The sequence below is a fragment of the Rhinoraja longicauda genome, chromosome 3 (assembly GCF_053455715.1).
Source record: "Rhinoraja longicauda isolate Sanriku21f chromosome 3, sRhiLon1.1, whole genome shotgun sequence".
Lineage (NCBI taxonomy): Eukaryota > Metazoa > Chordata > Chondrichthyes > Rajiformes > Arhynchobatidae > Rhinoraja > Rhinoraja longicauda.
Window position 1 is genome coordinate 5831599 of NC_135955.1, and position 22317 is coordinate 5853915.

At 50.6% G+C, this 22317-nt stretch overlaps 1 protein-coding gene across 3 annotated transcripts in view; it reads right to left on the reverse strand.

Annotated features, from left to right (window-relative positions):
• Nucleotides 1–22317, reverse strand: part of LOC144611932 (glycine receptor subunit alpha-3-like) — a 161710-nt gene that overhangs the window by 50491 nt on the left and 88902 nt on the right. For all 3 annotated transcript variants that reach the window (XM_078431284.1, XM_078431275.1, XM_078431293.1), the window contains one exon: nt 95–232. In XM_078431284.1, the coding sequence (XP_078287410.1) occupies nt 95–232 (138 nt within the window). The remainder of the gene's footprint in view (nt 1–94; nt 233–22317) is intronic.

Consider the following 22317-nt stretch of genomic DNA (forward strand, 5'->3'; position numbering starts at 1 on the left):
ATCAGCCATGATTGAAGGGCGGAGCAGACCCGATGGGCCGAATGGCCTAATTCTGCTCCAATCACTTCTGACCTTCTGACCTTAAAGCCCTTACCTGTATTGTAATACTTGGTGCAGTATCGTAAATCTTTCTCTTCTTTAAGGAGAAACTGTGGCAAGGTGAGACCTTCGGCCGTCTGCACCGGTCCATTTTCTTGCCATTCGAAGATCAGATCGTTCATGGTGTAGCCGACTGAAGGAGCAAAGATGCAAAATGTTAGTGATGAGCAGATATACTGTCATGGCGCATCGTCACATCGTCGAATCGGTGAACAAAATATTCCATACTTCCTGCATTCCTAAAGTACTCAATAATATTACAGGGCGTTTTTAATAACTTTCTATTTATCGCTACGTTTGTGTTTCTTTGGAGCATTCAATTTATTTATTTACTAAACCAAGTGGACCCGTCGGGCCCAAACCTCTCCTGCATTGGTGCAACACCCTCCTCTCTCCCCCCCCCCCTCCCCCTCCCCTCTCATGCCCCCCATCCCCCTCACCCTCCCTTCCTCCTCCCCTCCTCCCCTCCCCTCCCCCTCCTCCTTCCCCTCCCCCCTTCCCCTCCCTCCCTCCCCCACTCCATCGCCCTCAACCCCCCTTATCCTCCCTCCTCCCCCCTCCTCTTCCTCCCCCCTCCCCCTCCCTCCCTCGGAGATAGATTTAAACTTTAAAATGTGAATAACTTAAAAAATATAACACCGATTTCAATGAAACTTCTTCCATTAGCACCAAAGGGACGACGGTGAGTAAGGTGGGCCTAAAATTGTCGTGCTATCGTGTACCGTTTTGGCTGTAGTTCAGGAACAAATAAACAAACAAACGAGAGTTTTAGTATATAGATTCGTGTCATCACACAGCTGTTTGCCAATAGCGAGCGAATGTCAGTGCCACGTGGTTGGCGTCTGCAAGATCCTTCACAGTGCGTGTGTCGTGCAACACGTCACAGCTCAGGAGATGTCCCATAGTCTGGAGGCCCCGTCCCCACTCGCAGTCTGCCGCATCTTCAGTGTACCCCCACTTCAGCACGTTCGATCTGCCCCTCCCCGCGCCTGTCCTCAGTCTGTTGAGACGGCGCCAGGTTATCCCAGGTTGGTCGGAACCTGGTGGGAGTTTCTCAGAGGGATCGATTGCCATGTGAGTGTCTTCCGGAGATTTCTCCAGTCTCTCTTCCCAGAGTTTGAGCCTTGTGGACGATGCACTGCGGTCCAGGGGATGGACGGAAGAGAGGAAACGTCTGCGTGATTTCAAACGCTGAGGTAGCAAAAGGTGGTTATGTAGGGGGTGTCTTTCATCCTCTGATTGTCTGAGGCGTTCTTTGTGACTGGCTACAGCTCTTCTGAGTCCAGGAGGTGCAATGCCAGAGAGTAGGTAGATGTTGTCAGTCTTGGTAGGCTTCATGCATCCACTGATGCGGTAATTCAACGAAACCATTCCATTAATGGCAGCACTGAATGGCACAGTGGTGTAGGCACCACCTCTCAGCACCAGAGACCTGGGTTTGATCCTGACCTGAAGGTGCTGTCTCTATTGATTCTGAACGTTCTCCCTTAATCCTCCGGGTTTCCTCCGGGTGTTCCGCTTTCCTCCCATGTCCCGCCTCCCACCTCCCACCCTCCCCCTCTCCCTTTAACCCCATCCCTCCCTCCCTCCCTCCCTCTCTCCCTAGGAGATAAACTTTTAAATCTCCCTAGGAAATTTAAATCTCCCTAGGAAATTAAAAATGTGAATAACTTAAAAAATATAACACTGATTTCAATTAAACTTCTTCCATTAGCACCAAAGGGATGACGGTGAGTAAGGTGGGCCTAAAATTGTCGCGCTATCGTGTACCATTTTGGCTGTAGTTCAGGAACAAACAAACGAACCAACGAGAGTTTTAGCATATAGATAATTCTACAGGGTTTCCAAATACACAGGACAAGATGTTAGAAATCCAAAGTGCCAAATGTCAACCGGTGGTGATGGGAGGCTTATGCACTCACCTATGCACCTCCGATGTTGAGAAAGGCTAGGCAGACACGTCATTGGGGTTATCAAGTGGGCACCTACTTTCATTGACGTTTCGCTGATTGGGCCCTGGACGTCTCCAGTAGGCCCAGCAGTGCATTCTGGCGTCCCAGAACCACACCCCCTCTACATCTGCCCAGCCGGCTTATTTGGGAGACCAGATTGGGTCTTTCCTCTTCAGCCAGAGCCACTGGCTACTCCGCTCTGCCACCTGTGATGTTTCCTTGGTAGCCTGGCGTAGGGCTTGTCCGCTGATCCCCAGGTCCTTCATCAGTCTTACGGTAGATGTTGCCACAAATCCTCGACATCCAACTTCTACCGGGCAGATCTTTGCTGTCCAGCCCCGCTGTTCTGCCTCCGCTGCAAGGTCTGTGTAGTGCAGTTTCTTTCTTTCAAAGGCTTCTTGCACAGCATCCTCCCAAGGGACTGTGAGCTCCACAAAATATATAGTAATAAAAAATACAATAAATCACTAACAATAATGCTGGGGATTTATTGTATTTTTAATTACTATATATTTTTTGGGGGTATTAATGCATTTATGGGCCTGCTAAGCTGCCGCAAGTAAGAATTTAAGTGTAATGTTGTGGGTACATATGCCAATTAAACACTTTTGACTTTTGACCTATGATCTAAACTATACCAGGGTAAGAATAGAGTGGACAATTGATTTATCAACATGCACATCCCAAAGATGGGGCGGGATTTTAGATCAATTAGCCTTCTGTAAAACTGCCCTCGGTGTGTCGGGAGCGAATGTGAAAGCGGGACAACATAGAGCTAGCGCGAATGGGTGATCATTGCTCAGCAGGGATTCGGTGGGTCAAATGTTTCCATGCTCAATCAATCAATCAATCAATCAATCAATCAATCAATCAATCAATCAATCAATCAATCAATCAATCAATCAATCAATCAATCAATCAATCAATCAATCAATCAATCCTTCGATCCATCAATCCATCAATCCATCAATCCATCAACCCATCAATCCATCAATCCATCAATCGATCGATCGATCGATCGATCAATCAATCAATCAATGAATCGATCAATCGTCAATCAATCGATCAATCGATCGACCAATCAATCGACCGATCAATCAATCAATCAATCAATCAATCAATCGAACAATCAATCAAGGAATCAATGAATCAATCAATCAATCAATCAATCAATCAATCAATCAATCAATCAATCAATCAATCAATCAATCAATCAATCAATCAATCAATCAATCAATCAATCAATCAATCAATCAATCAATCAATGACGATACCACTCTGTAGGTAGGTGATGACTATTCCTACGTCCTCCGTTGACCTAATTGCAGCAGGGGTGATGTCACGCCCATTGACTGCACATTGCTGCAGATGTTGAATATTGGATGAAAGGCCTTTGACCTGAAAGATTAACACTGTACTGACCGCTCCATGTGCTGCCTGGCGCGTGGTGTGTGCAAAGATGTGAGCAAGCTAGAGTGGACGTCTCGACCGGATAATGTGGTGAGAGTAAGGATGAAGGAGGTTCCTATCCACCCGGTAATACTGAGGACCTGTCCACGTGCATTTATAAAATCAAGGGGATTTGAAGTCCCATGCATTCACATGCTGCCTGGCCTGTTCATTACTTCCAGCACTTTTTGGTTTTATAACAATTCCAGATGTCAGGTCCAAATAGGGTTGCCAACTTCCTCACTCCCAACTAAGGGACAAAGGGTGACGTCACCGCCCCCGCGCCCCACGTGACCTCACCCAGCCAGCGGCTACATGCTCCCGCTCCACCAATGGCGGCCGCCAGGGCCGGGAGGCGGGTTGCTATGCAACCTCCGTTAGGCGGCGCCCGGGCCTACACTGTCTGGGACTACAGCGGCCCCCGGCTACAGTGTCCAGTCCTACAGTGGCCTACGGTGTCCGGTCCTACAGTGTCCGGGCCTACAGAGTCTGGGCCTACAATGTCCGGGCCTACAGTGTCCGGGCCTACCGTATCCGAGCCTACAGTGTCCGGGCCTACAGTATCCGGGCTTACAGTGTCCGGGCCTACCGTATCCGAGCCGACAGTGTCCGGGCCTACAGTGTCCGGGCCTACAGTGTCCGGGCCTACAGTATCCGGGCCTACAGTGTCCAGGCCTACCCGTATCCGAGCCTACAGTGTCCGGGCCTACAGTGTCCGGGCCTACAGTATCCGGGCCTACAGTGTCCAGGCCTACCCGTATCCGAGCCTACAGTGTCCGGGCCTACAGTGTCCGGGCCTACAGTGTCCGGGCCTACAGTGTCCAGGCCTACAGTGTCCGGGCCTACAGTGTCCGAGCCTACAGTGTCCGGACCTACAGTGTCCGGGCCTACAGTGTCCGGGCCTACAGTGTCCGGGCCTACAGTGTCCAGGCCTACAGTGTCCGGGCCTACAGTGTCCGAGCCTACAGTGTCCGGACCTACAGTGTCCGGGCCTACAGTGTCCGGGCCTACCGTATCCGAGCCTACAGTGTCCGGGCCTACAGTGTCCGGGCCTACAGCGCCGTCCGGGTCTAATACGGGACAAGGGCGGTCCGGTACGGGACAAAGCAATTTAGCCCAAATTGCTGTATGTCCCGGCTAATACGGGACAGTTGGCAACCCTAGATGCAAAGTAAGATGCAAGGCCTTTGCTTGAGTAAGCTGACAGTCATGGCTATGATAAGCACTGTATCATCATAGAGGATGCTGAGAAACTGTGTTTGGATTTGACATAAACATGTTAATTGTACAAGATGTAAATTGGTCCTGAGGGTGTCTGTCTGAGCTGTATTTCTAAAGTTAGAGACCGGAGCAGCAATCTAGTCATTAGTGAATAAAAACAGACTCTTCACATTGAAAGAATTGGCAATTTTTGTTCACCAATTATACTAATACCATTAATTTTAATTAATCATTATAATTAAATTGACTAATTCTTTCACAGCATATTTTCAAACTAAAGACTTCAAACTGAACTAAACGAAACTCAGCGGGTCAGGCAGCATCTCTGGAGAAAAGGAAAAGGATTAACCCAGCAACCGACACGTCTTTGGAATCTGGGAAGAAAATGGAGCACCTGGAGAAAACCTACATGGCCATAGGGAGAATGTGCAAACTCCGCACACATAGCACCCAAGGTCAGGATCGAATCTGGGTCTCTGGCATTGTTAGGTAGCAACTCTACCAATGCACCACTGTGCTGTCCCATTTAGTAATTCACTAGACCAAGTGGACCCGTTGGGCCCAAACGTCTCCTGCATTGGTGCAGCATCCTCTCCTTCCCCCCTCCATTCCCCTCTCTCCCCCCTCCTCCCCTCCCCTCTCCCCCCCATCCCTCTCGTCCCCTCCCCCTCCCTCCAGCCCCCCTCCCCTCCCCTCCCCCACCGTCCCTCCGTCACTCCTCCCCCTCCCTCGCCCTCCCTCCAGCCCCTCTCCCTTCCCCCTCCCCTCCCCCCTTCCCCTCCCCCCTTCGCTCCCCCCACTCCATCCCCCTCAACCCCCCTTATCCTCCCTCCTCCCCCCCTCCGTCCCCCCCCCTCCCACCCTCCCCGAGAGATAGATTTAAACTTTAAAATGTGAATAACTTAAAAAATATAACACCGATTTCAATGAAACTTCTTCCATTAGCACCAGAGGGACGACGGTGAGCAAGGTGGGCCTAGAATTGTTGCACTATCGTGGACCGTTTTGGCTGTAGTTCAGGAACAAACTAACAAACAAACAAGAGTTTTTTAGCATATAGATAATTCTACAGGATAAATATATAGTAATAAAAAAACACAATAAATCAATAATGCTGGGGATTTATTGTATTTTTAATTACTATATATTTTTGGGGGTTATTAATGCATTTATGGGCCTGGTAAGCTGCCACCAGTAAGAATTTTAGTGTAACCTTGTTGGTACATATGCCAATTAAACACAATTGACTTTTGACCGATGATCAAAATAGGGTCAAATTAGAGTGAGCAGTTAATTTATCAGCATGCACATCTTTGGTGATATGGGAGGAAAATGGAGTGTGCCCGGAAGCAACAGAATGAAAATGTATAGGAAAGAACTGCAGATGCCGGTTGAAAATGAACCAGATAGACACAAAATGCTGGAGTAACTCAGCATCATGGACAGGCAGCATCTCTGGAGAGAAGGAATGGGTGAGGCTTCGGTCGAGGACTGATCGGGGATGGGGGGGGGTGGAGGAGTCAGTCTCAGTCTACCCAACGACAGGAGGAGGAGGAGGAGGAGGAGGATACAGTTTGATAGCCACAGGGAAGAAGGATCTCCTGTGGTGTTCTGTCCTGTCCATTCACATTTCATAATGATCCGACTTTCCCATCAACTCCCTGCACTCACTTTCTGCATTTCACAGCGGCAATTGAGCTGCAAACCCGCACGTCTTTGGGATGTGGGGGGAAACCGGAGCACCCGGATGAAAGAGAGACCGTGTACCACGTGTACTTACAGTGTGAGCGGATGCAGCCGCTGTTCGAGTAAGTGAAGGGGCTGCTCCTCAGGTTTTGGCTCCATTTTAGGCCCACGCTCCTGATATTTGGGCACCCGGTACAGAGGGGGGGGGGTGGGGGGGGGGGGGGAGAGAGACGGGAGGGAGGAGGAGAGGGTCTCCCTGTCGGTCTGCTCCTGGGCCTGCCCAAGATGGCCGTTCGCGGGGCCAGGCAGCGGGTAGTCGACGGCCACACAGAGATCTTCCGGGCCTACGTCCGTGCCTGCGTGTGTCCCTGGAGAGGGACCACGCGGTGCCCACGGGTACTCTGGAGGCCTTCCGTGATCGCTGGTCGCCGCGGGGGGGGGGGGGTCGAGTGTATTATTGACAAAGTTGGCGGGATTTTAATCTGCTAATTGTTTTGTTTGTAAACTGCCGATACAGGCAGCCTTTGATTTGATTGCGTTGCCACTCTGTGTGTTTGTTTTTGTTTTTGGAATAAAGTATTTGTCATTTAAAAAAAAGATTTTTAAAAGAGAAAACCATGCGGTCACAAGGTGAACGTGCAAACTCCGCACAGACAGCAACCGAGGTCAGGATTGAACCCCTGCTCACTGACCCTGAGAAGCAGCAGCTCCACAAGCTGTGCCAGTGTGTCATCCCAAGAAATAGTCTTTGAGGCAGACACACGTAAAATGCATGCAGTATGGCTCTCTGTACTATTGCAGGCTGATTGGGAAATATGCTGCTGCAAATGCCTTCCCCCACCTCCCCAGACACCTAACATTTAGAAGCAGTATTTCCTGCCCTTCTGATGTATTAGTGAGGCACGGTGGCGCAGCGGTAGAGTTGCTGCCTTACAGCGAATGCAGCGCCGGAGACCCGGGTTCCATCCCGACTACAGGCGCTGTCCGTAACGGAGTTTGTACGTTCTCCCCGTGACCTGCATGGGTTTGCTCCGAGATCTTCGGTTTCCTCCCACACTCCAAAGACGTGCAGGTACACCGATCAGCCAAAACATTATGACCACTGACAGGCGAATTGAATAACATTGATCATCTTGTTGCAATGGCACCTGTCTAGGGGTGGGATATATTAGGCAGCAAGTGAACAGTCAGTTCTTGAAGTTGATGTGTCGGATGCAGGAGAAATGGGCAGGAGTAAAAACCTGACCGACTTTGACAAGGGCCAAATTGTCATGGCCAGACGACTGGGTCAGAGCATCTCCTGAAATGGCAAGACTTGTGGGGTGCTCCCGGGTCAGCAGTGGTGAGTACCTACCGACAGTGGTCCCGAGGAGGGACAAACCACAAACCGGCGACAGACAGGGTGTTGGGCGCCCAAGGCTCATCGATGCGCGAGGGCAACGAAGGCTATCCCGAACCGACAGAAGGTCGACTGTGGCACAAGTCACAGAAAATGTTAATGGTGGTCACGGAGGAATGTGTCACAATACACAGTGCATCGCACCCTGCTGCGTATGGGGCTGCACACGGAGGACCAACAGCATATTAGGCAGGTGGGCATAATGTTTTGGCTCGTCAGGTCATAATGTTTTGGCTGATCGGTGTATGTGACACATGTAGGTAAATTGGCTTGGTAAATGTAAAAGAATTGCCCTAGTGTGTGTGGATAGTGTTCTTTATTCGTGTCATCACACAGCTGTTGCCAATAGCGAGCAAATTTCAGTGGCCACATGGTTGGCCTCGGCAAGATCCTTCACAGTGCGTGTGTCGTGCAGCGACGTCACAGCTCAGGAGATGTTCCATAGTCTGGAGGTCCCGTCCCCACTCGCAGTCTGCCGCATCTTCAGCACGTTCGATAGTGTTAATGTGCGGGGATCGCTGGACGGCGTGGACCCGGCGGACCGAGGGGCCCGTTTCCGCGCTGTATGTCTCTCAACTCTGCAAGGGGTACTGATTGAGAATAATCAGCCATGATCACATTGAATGGCGGTGCTGGCTCGAAGGGCCGAATGGCCTCCTCCTGCACCTAGGTCGGCACGGTAGCGCAGCGGTAGAGTTGCTGCCTTACAGCGAACGCAGCGCCGGAGACTCAGGTTCGATCCTGACTACGGGCGCCGTCTGTACGGAGTTTGAACGTTCTCCCCGTGACCTGCGTGGGTTTTCTCGAGATCTTCGGTTTCCTCCCACACTCCAAAGACGTACAGGTATGTAGGTTAATTGGACTGGGTAAATGTAAAAATTGTCCTAGTGTGTGTAGGATAGTGTTAATGTGCGGGGATCGCTGGGCGGCGTGGACCCGGTGGGCCGAAGTGGAGAAGGCAGGAACGGGGTACTGATTGAGAATGATCAGCCATGATCACATTGAATGGCAGTGCTGGCTCGAAGGCTGAATGGCCTCCTCCTGCACCTATTGTCTATTGTCTATTGTCTATTGTCTATTATCTGCGGTTCCTTCCTACACATTTCCTGCCTTTCTAATAGCTTGGGGGCATGTCTCCATTCCTTTGACTATTTGCAATCCCCAGCCTCTCAGAGCACAAAGGAAGCATCAAGCATCCTGGATCTGAGCAATAAACAAGCAGAGGTTTATTTTGTTTAGGTGAGACATCTCCATCGGGGCTTTCAAAGCCAAAATGAATTTTCTCAAAGCAAGTCACATTCCGACCAGCACATTTGTTTGATGGAACGTCAGAAGAATCAAATTCCTACAGTGAAATACTTCCAGCCATCAATACCGAATAAAGAAATCTCGCCAGGGCAGGGTCATGAATAACATTCAGTACAAGACTGCCTCTTTTAAAGTCACAGAGACCTGTGGCACAGAAATACCACCTTCTGCCCATCACATCTTGGTTCAAATCGAAGGCAGACACAAAATGCTGGAGTAACTCAGCAGGTCAGGCAGCATCTCGGGAGAGAAGGAATGGGTGACGTTTTGGGTCGAGACCCTTCTTCAGACTGATGTCAGGGGAGGTGGCGGGACAGAGATAGGATGTGGTAGAAGACAGGAAGATAGAGGGAGAACTGGGAAGGGGGAGTGGAAAGAGAGGGACAGAGGAACTATCTAAAGTTGGAGAAGTCAATGTTCATACCGTTGATAAGTTAATGTTCAGTTTGTTGATATTGAAGTTGTTTAGCAAAAACTACAGTAAGATCTTGATCAGCTGGGTAAGTGGGGTTCTAGTTCAGTTTAGTTTAGTTTGGAGACACAGTGCAGAAACATGCCCTTCGGCCCACCGAGTCCGCACCGACCAGCGATCCCTGCACACTAACACTGTCCTACACACACTAGGGACAATGTACAATGTGACCAAGCCAATTCACCTACAACCTGCACGTCTTGGAGTGCGGGAGGAAACCGAAGATCGCGGAGAAAACCCACGCGGTCATGGGGAGAACGTACAAACTCCGTACAGGCAGCGCCCGCAGCCAGGTTTCTGGCGCTGCAAGGCAGCGACTCTACCGCTGCACCACCCTGCCGATAACGCAAATAAGTGCAAAGGTGTTGCGTTATTGAGAATGAGGGCAGGAACTTCACAGTGAATGGCAGGGCCCTGGAATGTTGTAGAGCAGTGAGGTCCAGGAGACCAGGTACACAGTTCCCTGAAACTGGTATCGCAGGTGGATCAGGTAGACAACAGACAATAGACAATAGGTGCAGGAGTAGGCCATTCGGCCCTTTGAGCCAACACCACCATTCAATGTGATCATGGCTGATCATCCACAATCAGTACCCCGTTCCTGCCTTCTCCCCATACCCCCTGACTCCGCTATCCTTAAGAGCTCTATCTAGTTCTCTCTTGAAAGCATTCAGAGAATTGGCCTCCACTGCCCTCTGAGGCAGAGAATTCCACAGATTTACAACTCTCTGACTGAAAAAGGTTTTCCTCATCTCAGTTCTAAATGGCCTACCCCTTATACTTAAAATGTGGCCCCCTGGTTCTGGACTCCCCCAACATTGGGAACATGTTTCCTGCCTCTAACTTGTCCAACTCCTTAATAATCTTATACGTTTCGATAAGATCCCCTCTCATCCTTCTAAATTCTAGTGTACACAAGCCTAGTCGCTCCAGTCTTTCAACATATGACAGTCCCGCCATTCCGGGAATTAACCTAGTAAACCTGCGCTGCACGCCCTCAATAGCAAGAATATCCTTCATCAAATTTGGAGACCAAAACTGCACACAGTACTCCAGGATTTACAACTCTCTGACTGAAAATGTTTCTCCTCATCTCCGTTCTAAATGGCCTACCCCTTATTCTTAAACTGTGGCCTCTGGTTCTGGGCTCCCCCAACATTGGGAACATGTTTGGGAACATGTTTTGGGGACATGTTTTGGGAACATGGTAGCAAAGAAGGCTTATGGGATTCATTGACCTTCATAAGTCAGGGTATTGAGTACAGAGGTTGGGACATTATTTTGCTGCTCTACAAGGCATTGATGAGGCCACATTTGGAGTATTGTGTTTAGTTCCGTTCACACGGCCGTTGGGAGGATATAGATAAGCTGGAGGGAGTGCAGAGGAGACATACGAGAATATTGCCAAGACTTGAGGGCCTGAGCTCCAGGGAAAGGTTGGCAAGGCTCAAAGGACAGATGGGAGATATCACAGAGGTGTATAGATTCACGATGAGGATGGATAGGATGAATACACAGGGTCATTTACCCAGGGTAGGGGAATCACGGACCAGAGGACATAGGCTTAAGGTGAGAGGGGAAAGATTTAATAGGAACTTGAGGAGCAATCTTTTCACTCAGAGGGTGGTGGGTATATGGAAGGAGCTGCCAGAGGAGGTCGTTGAGACAGGTACGACAGCAGCATTTAAAAGATACTTGGACTGGTACTCGGATAGGAAAGGTTTAGAAGGATATGAGTAAACATGGAGAAATGGATGAGAGACACAAAATGCTGAAGTAACTCAGCGGGACAGGCAGCATTTCTGGAGAGAAGGGATGGGTGACGTTTCACGTTGAGAGCCTCCTTCAGAGTGAGAGGAAAATGAGGAGAGGGAAATGAGAGACAGGTAAGAGTTAGGTGTGGAAAATGAGAGATCAAAGGGGATGCAGACCATGGAAAATGTAGAATAGATCATTGTTACCCAGGGGAAGGTGGAAACGAGGCAGACAATGTAAAATTTAATCAGGGGTCAGTCATATTGGTCGGAGAACTAGGATGGGTGGAGGGATGGAGAGAGAGGGAAAAACAAGGGTTACTGGAAGTTGGAGAAGTCAATGTTCATACCGTTGGGCTGTAAGCTGCACAAGTGAAATATGAGGTGCTGTTCCTCCAATATGAGATTATTTTTTTTAGATTTTTTTAAATTTTAGAGATACAGTGCGGAAACAGGCCCTTCGGCCCACCGAGTCCGCGCCGCCCAGCGATCCCCGCACATTAACACTATCCTACTCACACTAGGGACAATTTTTACATTTTACCCAGTCAATTAACCTACATACCTGTACGTCTTTGGAGTGTGGGAGGAAACCGAAGATCTCGGAGAAAACCCACACAGGTCACGGGGAGAACGTACAAACTCCGTACAGACGGCGCCCGTAGTCGGGATCGAACCTGAGTCTCCGGCGCTGCATTCGCTGTAAGGCAGCAACTCTACCGTGTCGCCCAGGACAGAAAGGTCAGTGTGGAAATGGGAGGGGGAGTTAAAGTGTTTAGATGTGTTAAAGTGATAAATGGAACTAGCTCTTGGACGCGGCATAATGGTCAGCGTGAAAGAGTTGGGCTGAAGGGCCTGTTTCCATGCCCTACGACTTTTTAACATCATCCTTTTCACCCTTGTAGTTGATGACAAACTCAGGCTAGATTTCCATACATCAACCACACAAAAAAAAGGCTTTTAAACAAAGGCTAGATCTGCCTAGCATCATCTATGTCCTAAAACTCTCGTTTGTTTGTTTGTTTGTTCCTGAACTACAGCCAAAACGGTACAAGATAGCGCAACAATTTTAGGCCCACCTTACTCACCGTCGTCCCTTTGGTGTTAACGGAAGAAGTTTCATTGAAATCGGTGTTATATCTTTAAAGTTAATCACATTTTAAAGTTTAAATCTATCTCCTAGGGAGGGAGGAGGGAGGGAGGGAGGGAGTGAGAGGGGTGGCGGGGGTGGGGGAGGGAGGGAGGGGAGAGGATAAGGGGGGTAGAGGGGGATGTAGAGGGGGAGGGGAAGAGGGGAGGGGAACGGGGGAAGGGGAGGGGAGGTGAGGGGGAGAGGGGGTTGGGGGAGGTGAGGGGAGGGAGGGGAGAGGGGAGGGGAGGGGGGGAGACGGGGAGGGGAGAGGGGGAGGGGAGAGGGGGAGGGGGGAGGGGGAGGGGAGGGAGGAGGGAAGAGAGGAGGGGGAGGAGTGAGGGGAGGGGGAGGGAGGAGGGGAGGGAGAGGGGTGGCGGGAGGGGGGGAGGGAGGGGAGAGGATAAGGTGGGTTGAGGGGGATGGAGAGGGGGGAAGGGGAAGTGGGGAGGGGAACGGGGAAGGGGAGGGGGGGATGGAGCAGGGAGGGGAGGGAGGGTAGAGGGGGAGAGGGGGAGAGGGGGGGAGGGAGGGGAGGGGGGAGGGAGGGGAGGGGGAGGGGAGGGGGAGGGAGGAGGAGGGAGAGGGGGGAGGGGGAGGGGATGGGGAGGGGAGGGAGGGGGGGTAGGGGGTAGGGGAGGGAGGAGGGGGAGAGGGGGGAGGGGGAGGGGGTGAGGAGGGGAGGGGGAGGGGGTGAGGAGGGGAGGGGAGGGGGAGGAGGGGAGGGAGGGAGGAGGGGGAGGGGGAGGAGGAGGGGAGGGAAGAGGGGGAGGGGAGGGAGGGAGGAGGGGGAGGGGGAGGGGAGGGAGGGGGAGGGGGGGGAGTGGGGGGAGGAGGGGGTGCTGCACCAATGCAGGAGAGGTTTGGGCCCACTTGGTCTAGTATATTATTATTTTTCAGCTACTAACAGCACGGCTTTTCGGGTTTTGCTTTACAAGAACGGAGTGGCCAAGGTCACAAAGGACAACATTTCTCCCGAGCCTAGTTTGTAACAGACTCTCAGATGGGTTGGGGCTAGGAACAGTCCCAGCCGATAAGCAATGGTCTCTGAAGTGCACGATTTGGTTATTGTGCCCGGGGAGAGCTGCCAGCAAGTTCCCTTACAGTTGGAAGATACAACGATGAAAAGTGCAGCCAAGGAAAGGTTGATGAATTATTCATCCCAGCTGTGAGGATGTGCACACATGTGCTCCTTCCAACAACACAACACAGAGGGGCGCTGCCTCAAAATGGCAGCCAGCAGCATCATCAGAGACCCACACTCTCATTTCAATTCCTGTCGTCGGGAAGAAGGAACAGGAGTCTGAAAACCAAAGATACTAGAGGAGCAAGATAGACCACTCGACCCTAAAAACCGTAGTAGACAATAAACAATAGACAATATACAATAGACAATAGGTGCAGGAGGAGGCCATTCGGCCCTTCGAGCCAGCACCGCCATTCAATGTGATCATGGGTGATCATTCTCAATCAGTACCCCGTTCCTGCCTTCTCCCCATACCCCCTGACTCCGCTATCCTTAAGAGCTCTATCTAGCTCTCTCTTGAATGCATTCAGAGAATTGGCCTCCACTGCCTTCTGAGGCAGAGAATTCCACAGATTCACAACTCTCTGACTGAAAAAGTTTTTCCTCATCTCAGTTCTAAATGGCCTACCCCTTATTCTTAAACTGTGGCCCCTGGTTCTGGACTCCCCCAACATTGGGAACATGTTTCCTGCCTCTAACGTGTCCAACCCCTTAATAATCTGATACGTTTCGATAAGATCTCCTCTCATCCTTCTAAATTCCAGCGTATACAAGCCTAGTCGCTCCAGTCTTTCAACATATGACAGTCCCGCCATTCCGGGAATTAACCTAGTAAACCTACGCTGCACGCCTCAATAGCAAGAATATCCTTCCTCAAATTTGGAGACCAAAACTACACACAGTACTCCAGGTGCGGTCTCACTAGGGCCCTGTACAACTGCAGAAGGACCTCTTTGCTCCTGTACTCAACTCCTCTTGTAGTTATGTCATGGCGCCATTTTAGTCGGCAGAAACTGCAGAAACATTTAAAAAGAAAAATAACAAAAATCTGTGAGTTGATAGACGCGATATATTCTGCATTTTAATGGTGTCATCACACATACTGTTCCCCCACAACACTGATCACACTGCGAGAGGCAGAGCGAACGGTGGGTTTTGCTTACTAAAATGGTGGACGTCACGCTCCTTTGCGCACTACACTTCAGTATAGGCGATTTCGACGGAGTGGCCCATCTTGCTCCTCTAGTACCTTTGCTGAAAACTGTGACCTCCAGATTCAGGGGCAGCTTCTTCCCGACAACCATCTGGCTCTTGAACACAACAAACACCATCTAATCTTTGGACTACAAACTGTGTTGTTTGGGACGAGGAACTTAGGGGGCTTTAGTTTTGTTTTGCTGAAAAGCTGACGGTACTAGATTTGCATTATGGGAAGAGAGACGAGCCAATCTCCCATCAATGACGTCCATGCCCGTAAGTGCCAAAGAAGAACTTCCTCCTGTGCCGAATCAAGCTGGGCTGAATGGAAACGCCTCAACAGACTGAGAGCTGGTACTGGTCGTTGTAAAGCCACTCTCCAGAAGTTGGGTTATATAGACACTTGGGCAGCTTACACCCCAGCGGTATGAACATTGACTTCTCTAACTTCAGAGATAGGTCCCTCTCTATTCCCTCCCCCTTCCCAGTTCTCCCACTAGTCTTCCTGTCTCTGACTACATCCTATCTTTGTCCCACCCCCTCCCCTGACATCAGTCTGAAGAAGGGTCTCGACCCGAAACGTCACCCATTCTTTCTCTCCCGAGATGCTGCCTGAGGAGAGAAGGAATGGGTGACGTTTCGGGTCGAGACCCTTCTTCCGACTGATGTCAGGGGAGGGGGTGGGACAAAGATAGGATGTAGTCGGAGACAGGAAGACTAGTGGGAGAACTGGGAAGGGGGAGGGAATAGAGAGGGACAGAGGAACTATCTAAAGTTGGAGAAGACAAACCTAAAGTTTAGTTCAGTTCAGTTTAGAGATACAGCGCTGAAACTGGCCCTTCGGCCCACTAAACCCGCACCGATCAGCGATCCCCACACATTAACGCACATTAGAAACAATTTACATCTACACCAAGCCAATTAACCTACAAACCTGTACGTCTTTGGAGTGCGGGAGGAAACTGAATATCTCGGAGAAAACCCACGCAGGTCACGGGGGGAGCATATAAACTCCATACAGACAGCTCCCGCAGTTAGAATTGAACCCAGATCTCTGCCGCTGTAAGGCAGCAACTCCACTCGCTGTGCCACCATGCTGTCTCTTGTTTATTCTCTCTTCTCATCTCTCCCTTCGGGCAGAAGATACAAAGCTTAAAGCACGTAACCACCAGATTCAAGAACTTATTCTTCCCCGCTGTAATCAGACTCTTGAACTAGGGTTGCCAACTTTCTAACTCCCAAATAAGGGACAAAGGGTGACGTCACCGTCCCACGCCCCACGTCCCACGTGACCTCACCCAGCCAGCGGCCACGTGCTCCCGCTCCACCAATGGCGGCCGCCCGGGTTGCTACGCAGTCTTTGTTTGTGCAATCTATGCAATCTTTGACAGTGCCTACACTATCCGGGCCTACACTGTCCGGACCTACACTATCCGGGCCTACACTGTCCGGGCCTACACTGTCTGGGCATACACTGTCTGAACCTACACTATCCGGGCTTACACTGTCCGGACCTACACTGTCTGGACCTACACTATCCGGGCCTACACTGTCCGGACCTACACTGTCCGGACCTACACTGTCCGGGCCTACACTATCCGGACCTACACTGTCCAGGCCTACACTATCCAGGCCTACACTGTCCGGACCTACACTATCCGGGCCTACACTGTCCGGGCCTACACTGTCCGGACCTACACTATCCGGGCCTACACTGTCCGGGCCTACACTGTCTGGGCATACACTGTCTGAACCTACACTATCCGGGCCTACACTGTCCGGACCTACACTGTGTGGACCTACACTATCTGGACCTACACTATCCGGGCCTACACTGTCCGGACCTACACTGTCCGGACCAACACTATCCGGGCCTACACTGTCTGGACCTACACTGTCCGGGCCTACACTGTCCGGGCCTACACTGTCTGGACATACACTGTCCGGGCCTACATTGTCCGGGCCTACACTGTCTGGACCTACACTATCCGGACCTACACTGTTCGGACCTACAGTGTCCAGGCCTTCACTGTCCAGACCTACATTATCCGGGCCTACACTGTATGGACCTACACTATCTGGGCCTACACCGTCTGGACCTACACTATCCGGGCCTACATTGTCCGGGCCTACACTGTCCGAGCCTACACTGTCCAGACCTACACTGTCCGGACCTACAGTGTTCGGGCCTACACTGTCCAGGCCTTCACTGTCCAGACCTATATTATCCAGGCCTACTCTGTGTGGACCTACACTATCCGGGCCTACACTGTCCGGACCTACACTGTCTGGGCCTACACTGTCTGGACCTACACTGTCTGGGCCTACACTGTCTGGACCTGCACTGTCTGGGCCTACAGTGTCCGGACCTACAATGTCCAGACCTACAGTGTCCGGGCCTACAGCGCCCCACTGGGCCTAATATGGGACAAAGGCGGTCCCGTACGGGAAAAACCAATTTAGCCCAAAATACGGGATGTCCCGGCTAATACGGGACCGTAGGCAACCCTACACGGACAGTGCCCGAGGTCAGGATCAAACCCTGGTGTCTGACGCTGTAAGGCATCAGGTCTACAAGCTGCGCCACCGTGCCACCCATTTAGAAGAGATAGAACGCGGAAACAGGCTCTTCGGCCCACCGAGTCCACACCGACCAGCGATCCCAGCGCATTAAAACTATCCTGCACGCGCCAGGTACAATTTAAACATACACCAAGCCAATTAACCTACAAACCTGGACGTCTTTGGAGTGTGGGAGGAAACTGAAGATCTCCGAGAAAACCCACGCAGGTCACGGGGAGAACGTACAAACTCCGTACAGACGGCGCCCGTAGTCGGGATTGAACCCGGGTCTCTGGCGCTGCATTCGCTGTAAGGCAGCAACTTTACCGCTGCGCCACCGTGCCGATAATTTTGTGTACATTATTTTGTAAACAAGCTCTTACAGTTTCACATGCTTCCCAGAATGAGATGGCAGGAATTGAACGCAATGCCCCATGTGAGACCAGTGTTATATAAAGTTGCTGCCTGATGACCCTGCTTTTATCCTCAATGCCTCTAAGGTAAACACAAAGCTCAGCGTTGTATTCACCTTAGTCACCGCGTTTCCAACTGCCCAGTCACTTCGAATAACGTGCACCGATATGTCCCCAGGTGTACCCAGGCCTGCTACCCTTTTGAAACACTTCTCTTGAGATATCCTTCTCCTTGTTATTCCAACAAATGCATCACCTCTCATTTCTCCACATTAAACTTCAAGCTTCATCGTGTCTGCTCGTGGCCCCAGGCCATCGATACCCCTGCTTCATCTTACCCAGTCCAACGTCACAAGCTTAGATATCATTCAGCCAGAGCTGAATGCACTTCTCGGCATCTTCACTGTAGATGGCTCAGCGTGGGTTTTCCAGTTGAGGCCATTTCAGTAGGCGTTCGATAGTTTGTGGTTCAATGTGGAATTCTCTGCCTCAGAAGGCGGTGGAGGCCAATTCTCTGAATGCATTCAAGAGAGAGCTAGATAGAGCTCTTAAGGATAGCGGAGTCAGGGGATCCAGGGGATAAGGCAGGAACGGGGTATTGATTGATCAACCATGATCGAAGAAGGGTCTCGACCCGAAACGTCGCCCATTCCTTCTCTCCTGAGATGCTGCCTGACCTGCTGAGTTACTCCAGCATTTTGTGAATAAATACCTTCGATTTGTACCAGCATCCGCAGTTATTTTCTTACACATTGAATGGCGCGAAGGGCCGAATGGCCTCCTCCTGCACCTATTGTCTATTGTCTATTGTCACATTCGCAGGTGGCATCGTTGGAGTTATATGCTTCACCAAGTTAATTCCCGGGATGGCCGGACTGTCGTACGTTGAAAGAATGGAGTGACTGGGATTATACACAACGGAATTTAGAAGGATGAGAGAGGATCTTATTGAAACATAAAAAGACTATTAAGGGATTGGACACGCTAGAGGCAGAAAACATGTTCCCGATGTTGGGGGAGTCCAGAACCAGGGGCCACAGTTTAAGAATAAGGGGTCAGATTGGTTGAATCAGATTGGTTAAACAGGATTCGTCATTACTGGCCGTATTGGCTTGCCTTAAATTAACCCATTTTTCTCTAGATGACTACTTATTTAGAACGAGATGAGGAAAAACTTTTTCACCCAGAGAGGTGTGAATCTGTGGAATTCTCTGCCTCAGAAGGCAGTGGAGGCCAATTCTCTGGATGCTTTCAAGAGAGAGTTAGATAAAGATAGCGGAGTCAGGGGGATAGGGCAGGAACGGGGTACAGATTGTGGATGATCAGCCATGATCACAGTGAATGGAGGTTTTTTAGATTATTTTTTAGAGATACAGCGCGGAAACAGGCCCTTCGGCCCACCGGGTCCGCGCCGCCCAGCGATCCCCGCACATTAACACTATTCTACACACACTAGGGACAATTTTTACATTTGCCCAGCCAATTAACCTACAAACCTGCACGTCTTTGGAGTGTGGGAGGAAACCGAAGATCTCGGAGAAAACCCACGCAGGTCACGGGGAGAACGTGCGAACTCCGTACAGATGGCGCCCGTAGTCAGGATCGAACCTGAGTCTCCGGCGCTGCATTCGCTGTAAGGCAGCGACTCTACCGCTGCGCCACTGTGGCCGCCCGAGGTGCTGGCTCGAAGGGCCGAATGGCCTCCTCCTGCACCTATTGTCTATTGTCTATTGTCTATGTTATCCCCACTTGTTCAGAGACACCTTGGCTCTGGCAGCACCATTTCCCAATCAATTGAGGCATTTCCATCTGGCCAACTTGCCCCAGGATGGAGTTGCTCACTTGCCGTTAGTCCCATGGCAGTTGAGGGAGGTAGAGTGGATGTTCTATCACCCCACGTGGAGACTTGTTGAAACGCCAACCTCGAGTGGAGTCACACAGTATCCTGCTGCACTTAGGCTCGGGACGCTGCGGACCGTCCGGCGCGGCCTGCAACCACAACAGCCTGACTGCAAGAGAAGACGGCAGGAGAAGGGAAAGACATTGTGGCCTTCCATCACAGTGAGGAGAGGACTGGAGGAGACTCACTGTGATGGATGTTTTCTTGATGGATGTTTCCTTTTTTTGTGTGTTTTTGGGGTTGTGTAATTTTAATGCCTATTTAATGTTTTTATTGTTAGACTGTGGGTGACTGAATTTCGTCCAATATTGGATGACAAATAAAGCTATCTTGAATCTTGAATCTTGAATCTTGAATGTTTGCAGCACACGATATTTGGCAAGTTTTGGATCAACAAATAATATTGAAACTGTGGATTTCACCACAAAGAACAGATCGGAAAAAGCACTGCCCCTCCCCCGACTACGGGAGGCAGGTGGCACAGCTGGTAAAGCCACAGCCTCACGGCGCCAGAGACCCGGGTTTGGTCTATATATCTCGGGTGCTGTCGGTGTGGAGTTTGCACGTTCTCCCTGCGACAGCCCGGGTTTCCACCGGGCGGAGACCACAAAAATGCTGGAGTAGCTCAGCAGGACAGGCAGCGTTTCTGGAGGGAAGGAATGGGTGACGTTTTGGGTCGAGACCCTTCTTCGGACATTTTCCAAAGCCATCGCTGCGGCCACAGCGAGCCGTGGGCCTGTTGGGTGGAAACCTCTCCTGCAGCGGCATCTCGACGGCGACGGCGGCCATCTTATTTGACCCTCTGCCGCCGCGCTGCACCATGGGAGGAAGGTCAAGCGTGGGGCAAGCTGGGACGGGCGCCGGTCCTCCCGGCGGGGGAGGGGGTGGGAGCGCATTTATTTAAAGTTTATTAAGTTAATTGTTTTAAAAATGTAACAAAACTTGATCAATTGAGACCGCTGGGGAATGGTGAGTAGGGTGGGCCTAAAATTGTTGCGCTATCGTGTACCGCTTTGGCTGTATTTCGGGATCAAACACAAACCCACATTCAAATATATCCACAAACCCACATATATACAAGATGAAAGTTTTAGTAATATACTAGACCAAGTGGACCCGTTGGGCCCAAACCTCTCCTGCATTGGTGCAGCACCCCCTCCTCCCCCCCCTCCTCTCCCCATCCCCCTCCCCCTCCCACCCCTCCCCCACCCTCCCCTCCCCCCCCTCCCCTCACCCCCTCCGTCCCCCTTAGCCGCCAAGTTGATCCCAGAACGGAGCGTTTGGTAGTCCGCAGCACAGTAGTAGGAACCCTGCCGAGCTGACCTGTGCACACTGTAAATGGCTCGACTGTAATCATGTATTGTCTTTTTGCTGACTGGATAACACGCAACGAAAGCTTTTCACTGTACCTCGGTACACGTGACCATTTTTTTTTAGATTTAGAGATACAGCGCGGAAACAGGCCCTTCGGCCCACCGGGTCCGCGCCGCCCAGCGATCCCCGCACACTAACACTATCCTACACACACTAGGGACAATTTTTTACATTTGCCCAGCCAATTAACCTACATACCTGTACGTCTTTGGAGTGAACCCAGACAATTAGTTCACAATGAACTAATCTGAAACTGAACAGAACTGAATGTTTCTAAGAGGTGTCCCATCTCTGAATTAAACTGACTAGCCCGTATTTGTTGAGCATACAGTATCTTTGGTCTTGTTTTAACAATGGAGTAAGGTTTGCCACTTCACTTAGTGCTCATGATCAAAATGTACACACAGGTGAAATGATAAAAGATTCGATATTGGCCAAATCCTGCGACCAAATTTCATAAGAGCACAGAACCCTTCAGAATAAAAGGGCACAAGGGCAAAAACATTCACGTTTAGCTTAGTTGAGTTTAGAGGAATAGCGTGGAAACAGGCGCTTCGGCCCATCGAGTCCGTGCAACCTCCAAACATGCACGTCTTTTGAGTAACTTTGCCGACCATCGATCGCCCATTCACTAGGTCCATGATATCCAACTTCTTACACACTAGGTATAATTTTAACAGAAGCAAATTAACCCACAAACTGCCAGTCCTTTGGCAAGTGAGAGGGGAACAGAACACCTGGAAGAAACCCACTTGGTTACGGGGAGAACGTACAAACGTACAAACTCCTTACGGAAAGCACCTGTAGTCAGGATCGAACCTGGATCTCAACTACACCACTGCGCCATTATAGACAGTAGACAATAGACAATAGGTGCAGGAGGAGGCCATTCGGCCTTTCGAGCCAGCACCACCATTCAATCTGATCATGGCTGATCATTCTCAATCAGTACCCCGTTCCTGCCTTCTCCCCATACCCCCTGAATCCACTATGCTTAAGAGCTCTATCTAGCTCTCTCTTGAATGCATTCAGAGAATTGTCCTCCACTGCCTTCTGAGGCAGAGAATTCCACAGATTTACAACTCTGCAAAAGTTTTTCCTCATCTCCGTTCTAAATGGACTACACCTTATTCTTAAACTGTGCCCCCTGGTTCTGGACTCCCCCAACATTGGGAACATGTTTCCTGCCCCTAACGTGTCCAACTCCTTATATGTTTCGATAAGATCCCCTCACATCCATCTAAATTCCAGCGTATACAAGCCTAATCGCTCCAGTCGTTCAACATATGACAGTCCCGCCATTCCGGGAATTAACCTAGTGAACCTACGCTGCACGCCCTCAATAGCAAGAATATCCTTCCTCAAATTTGGAGAC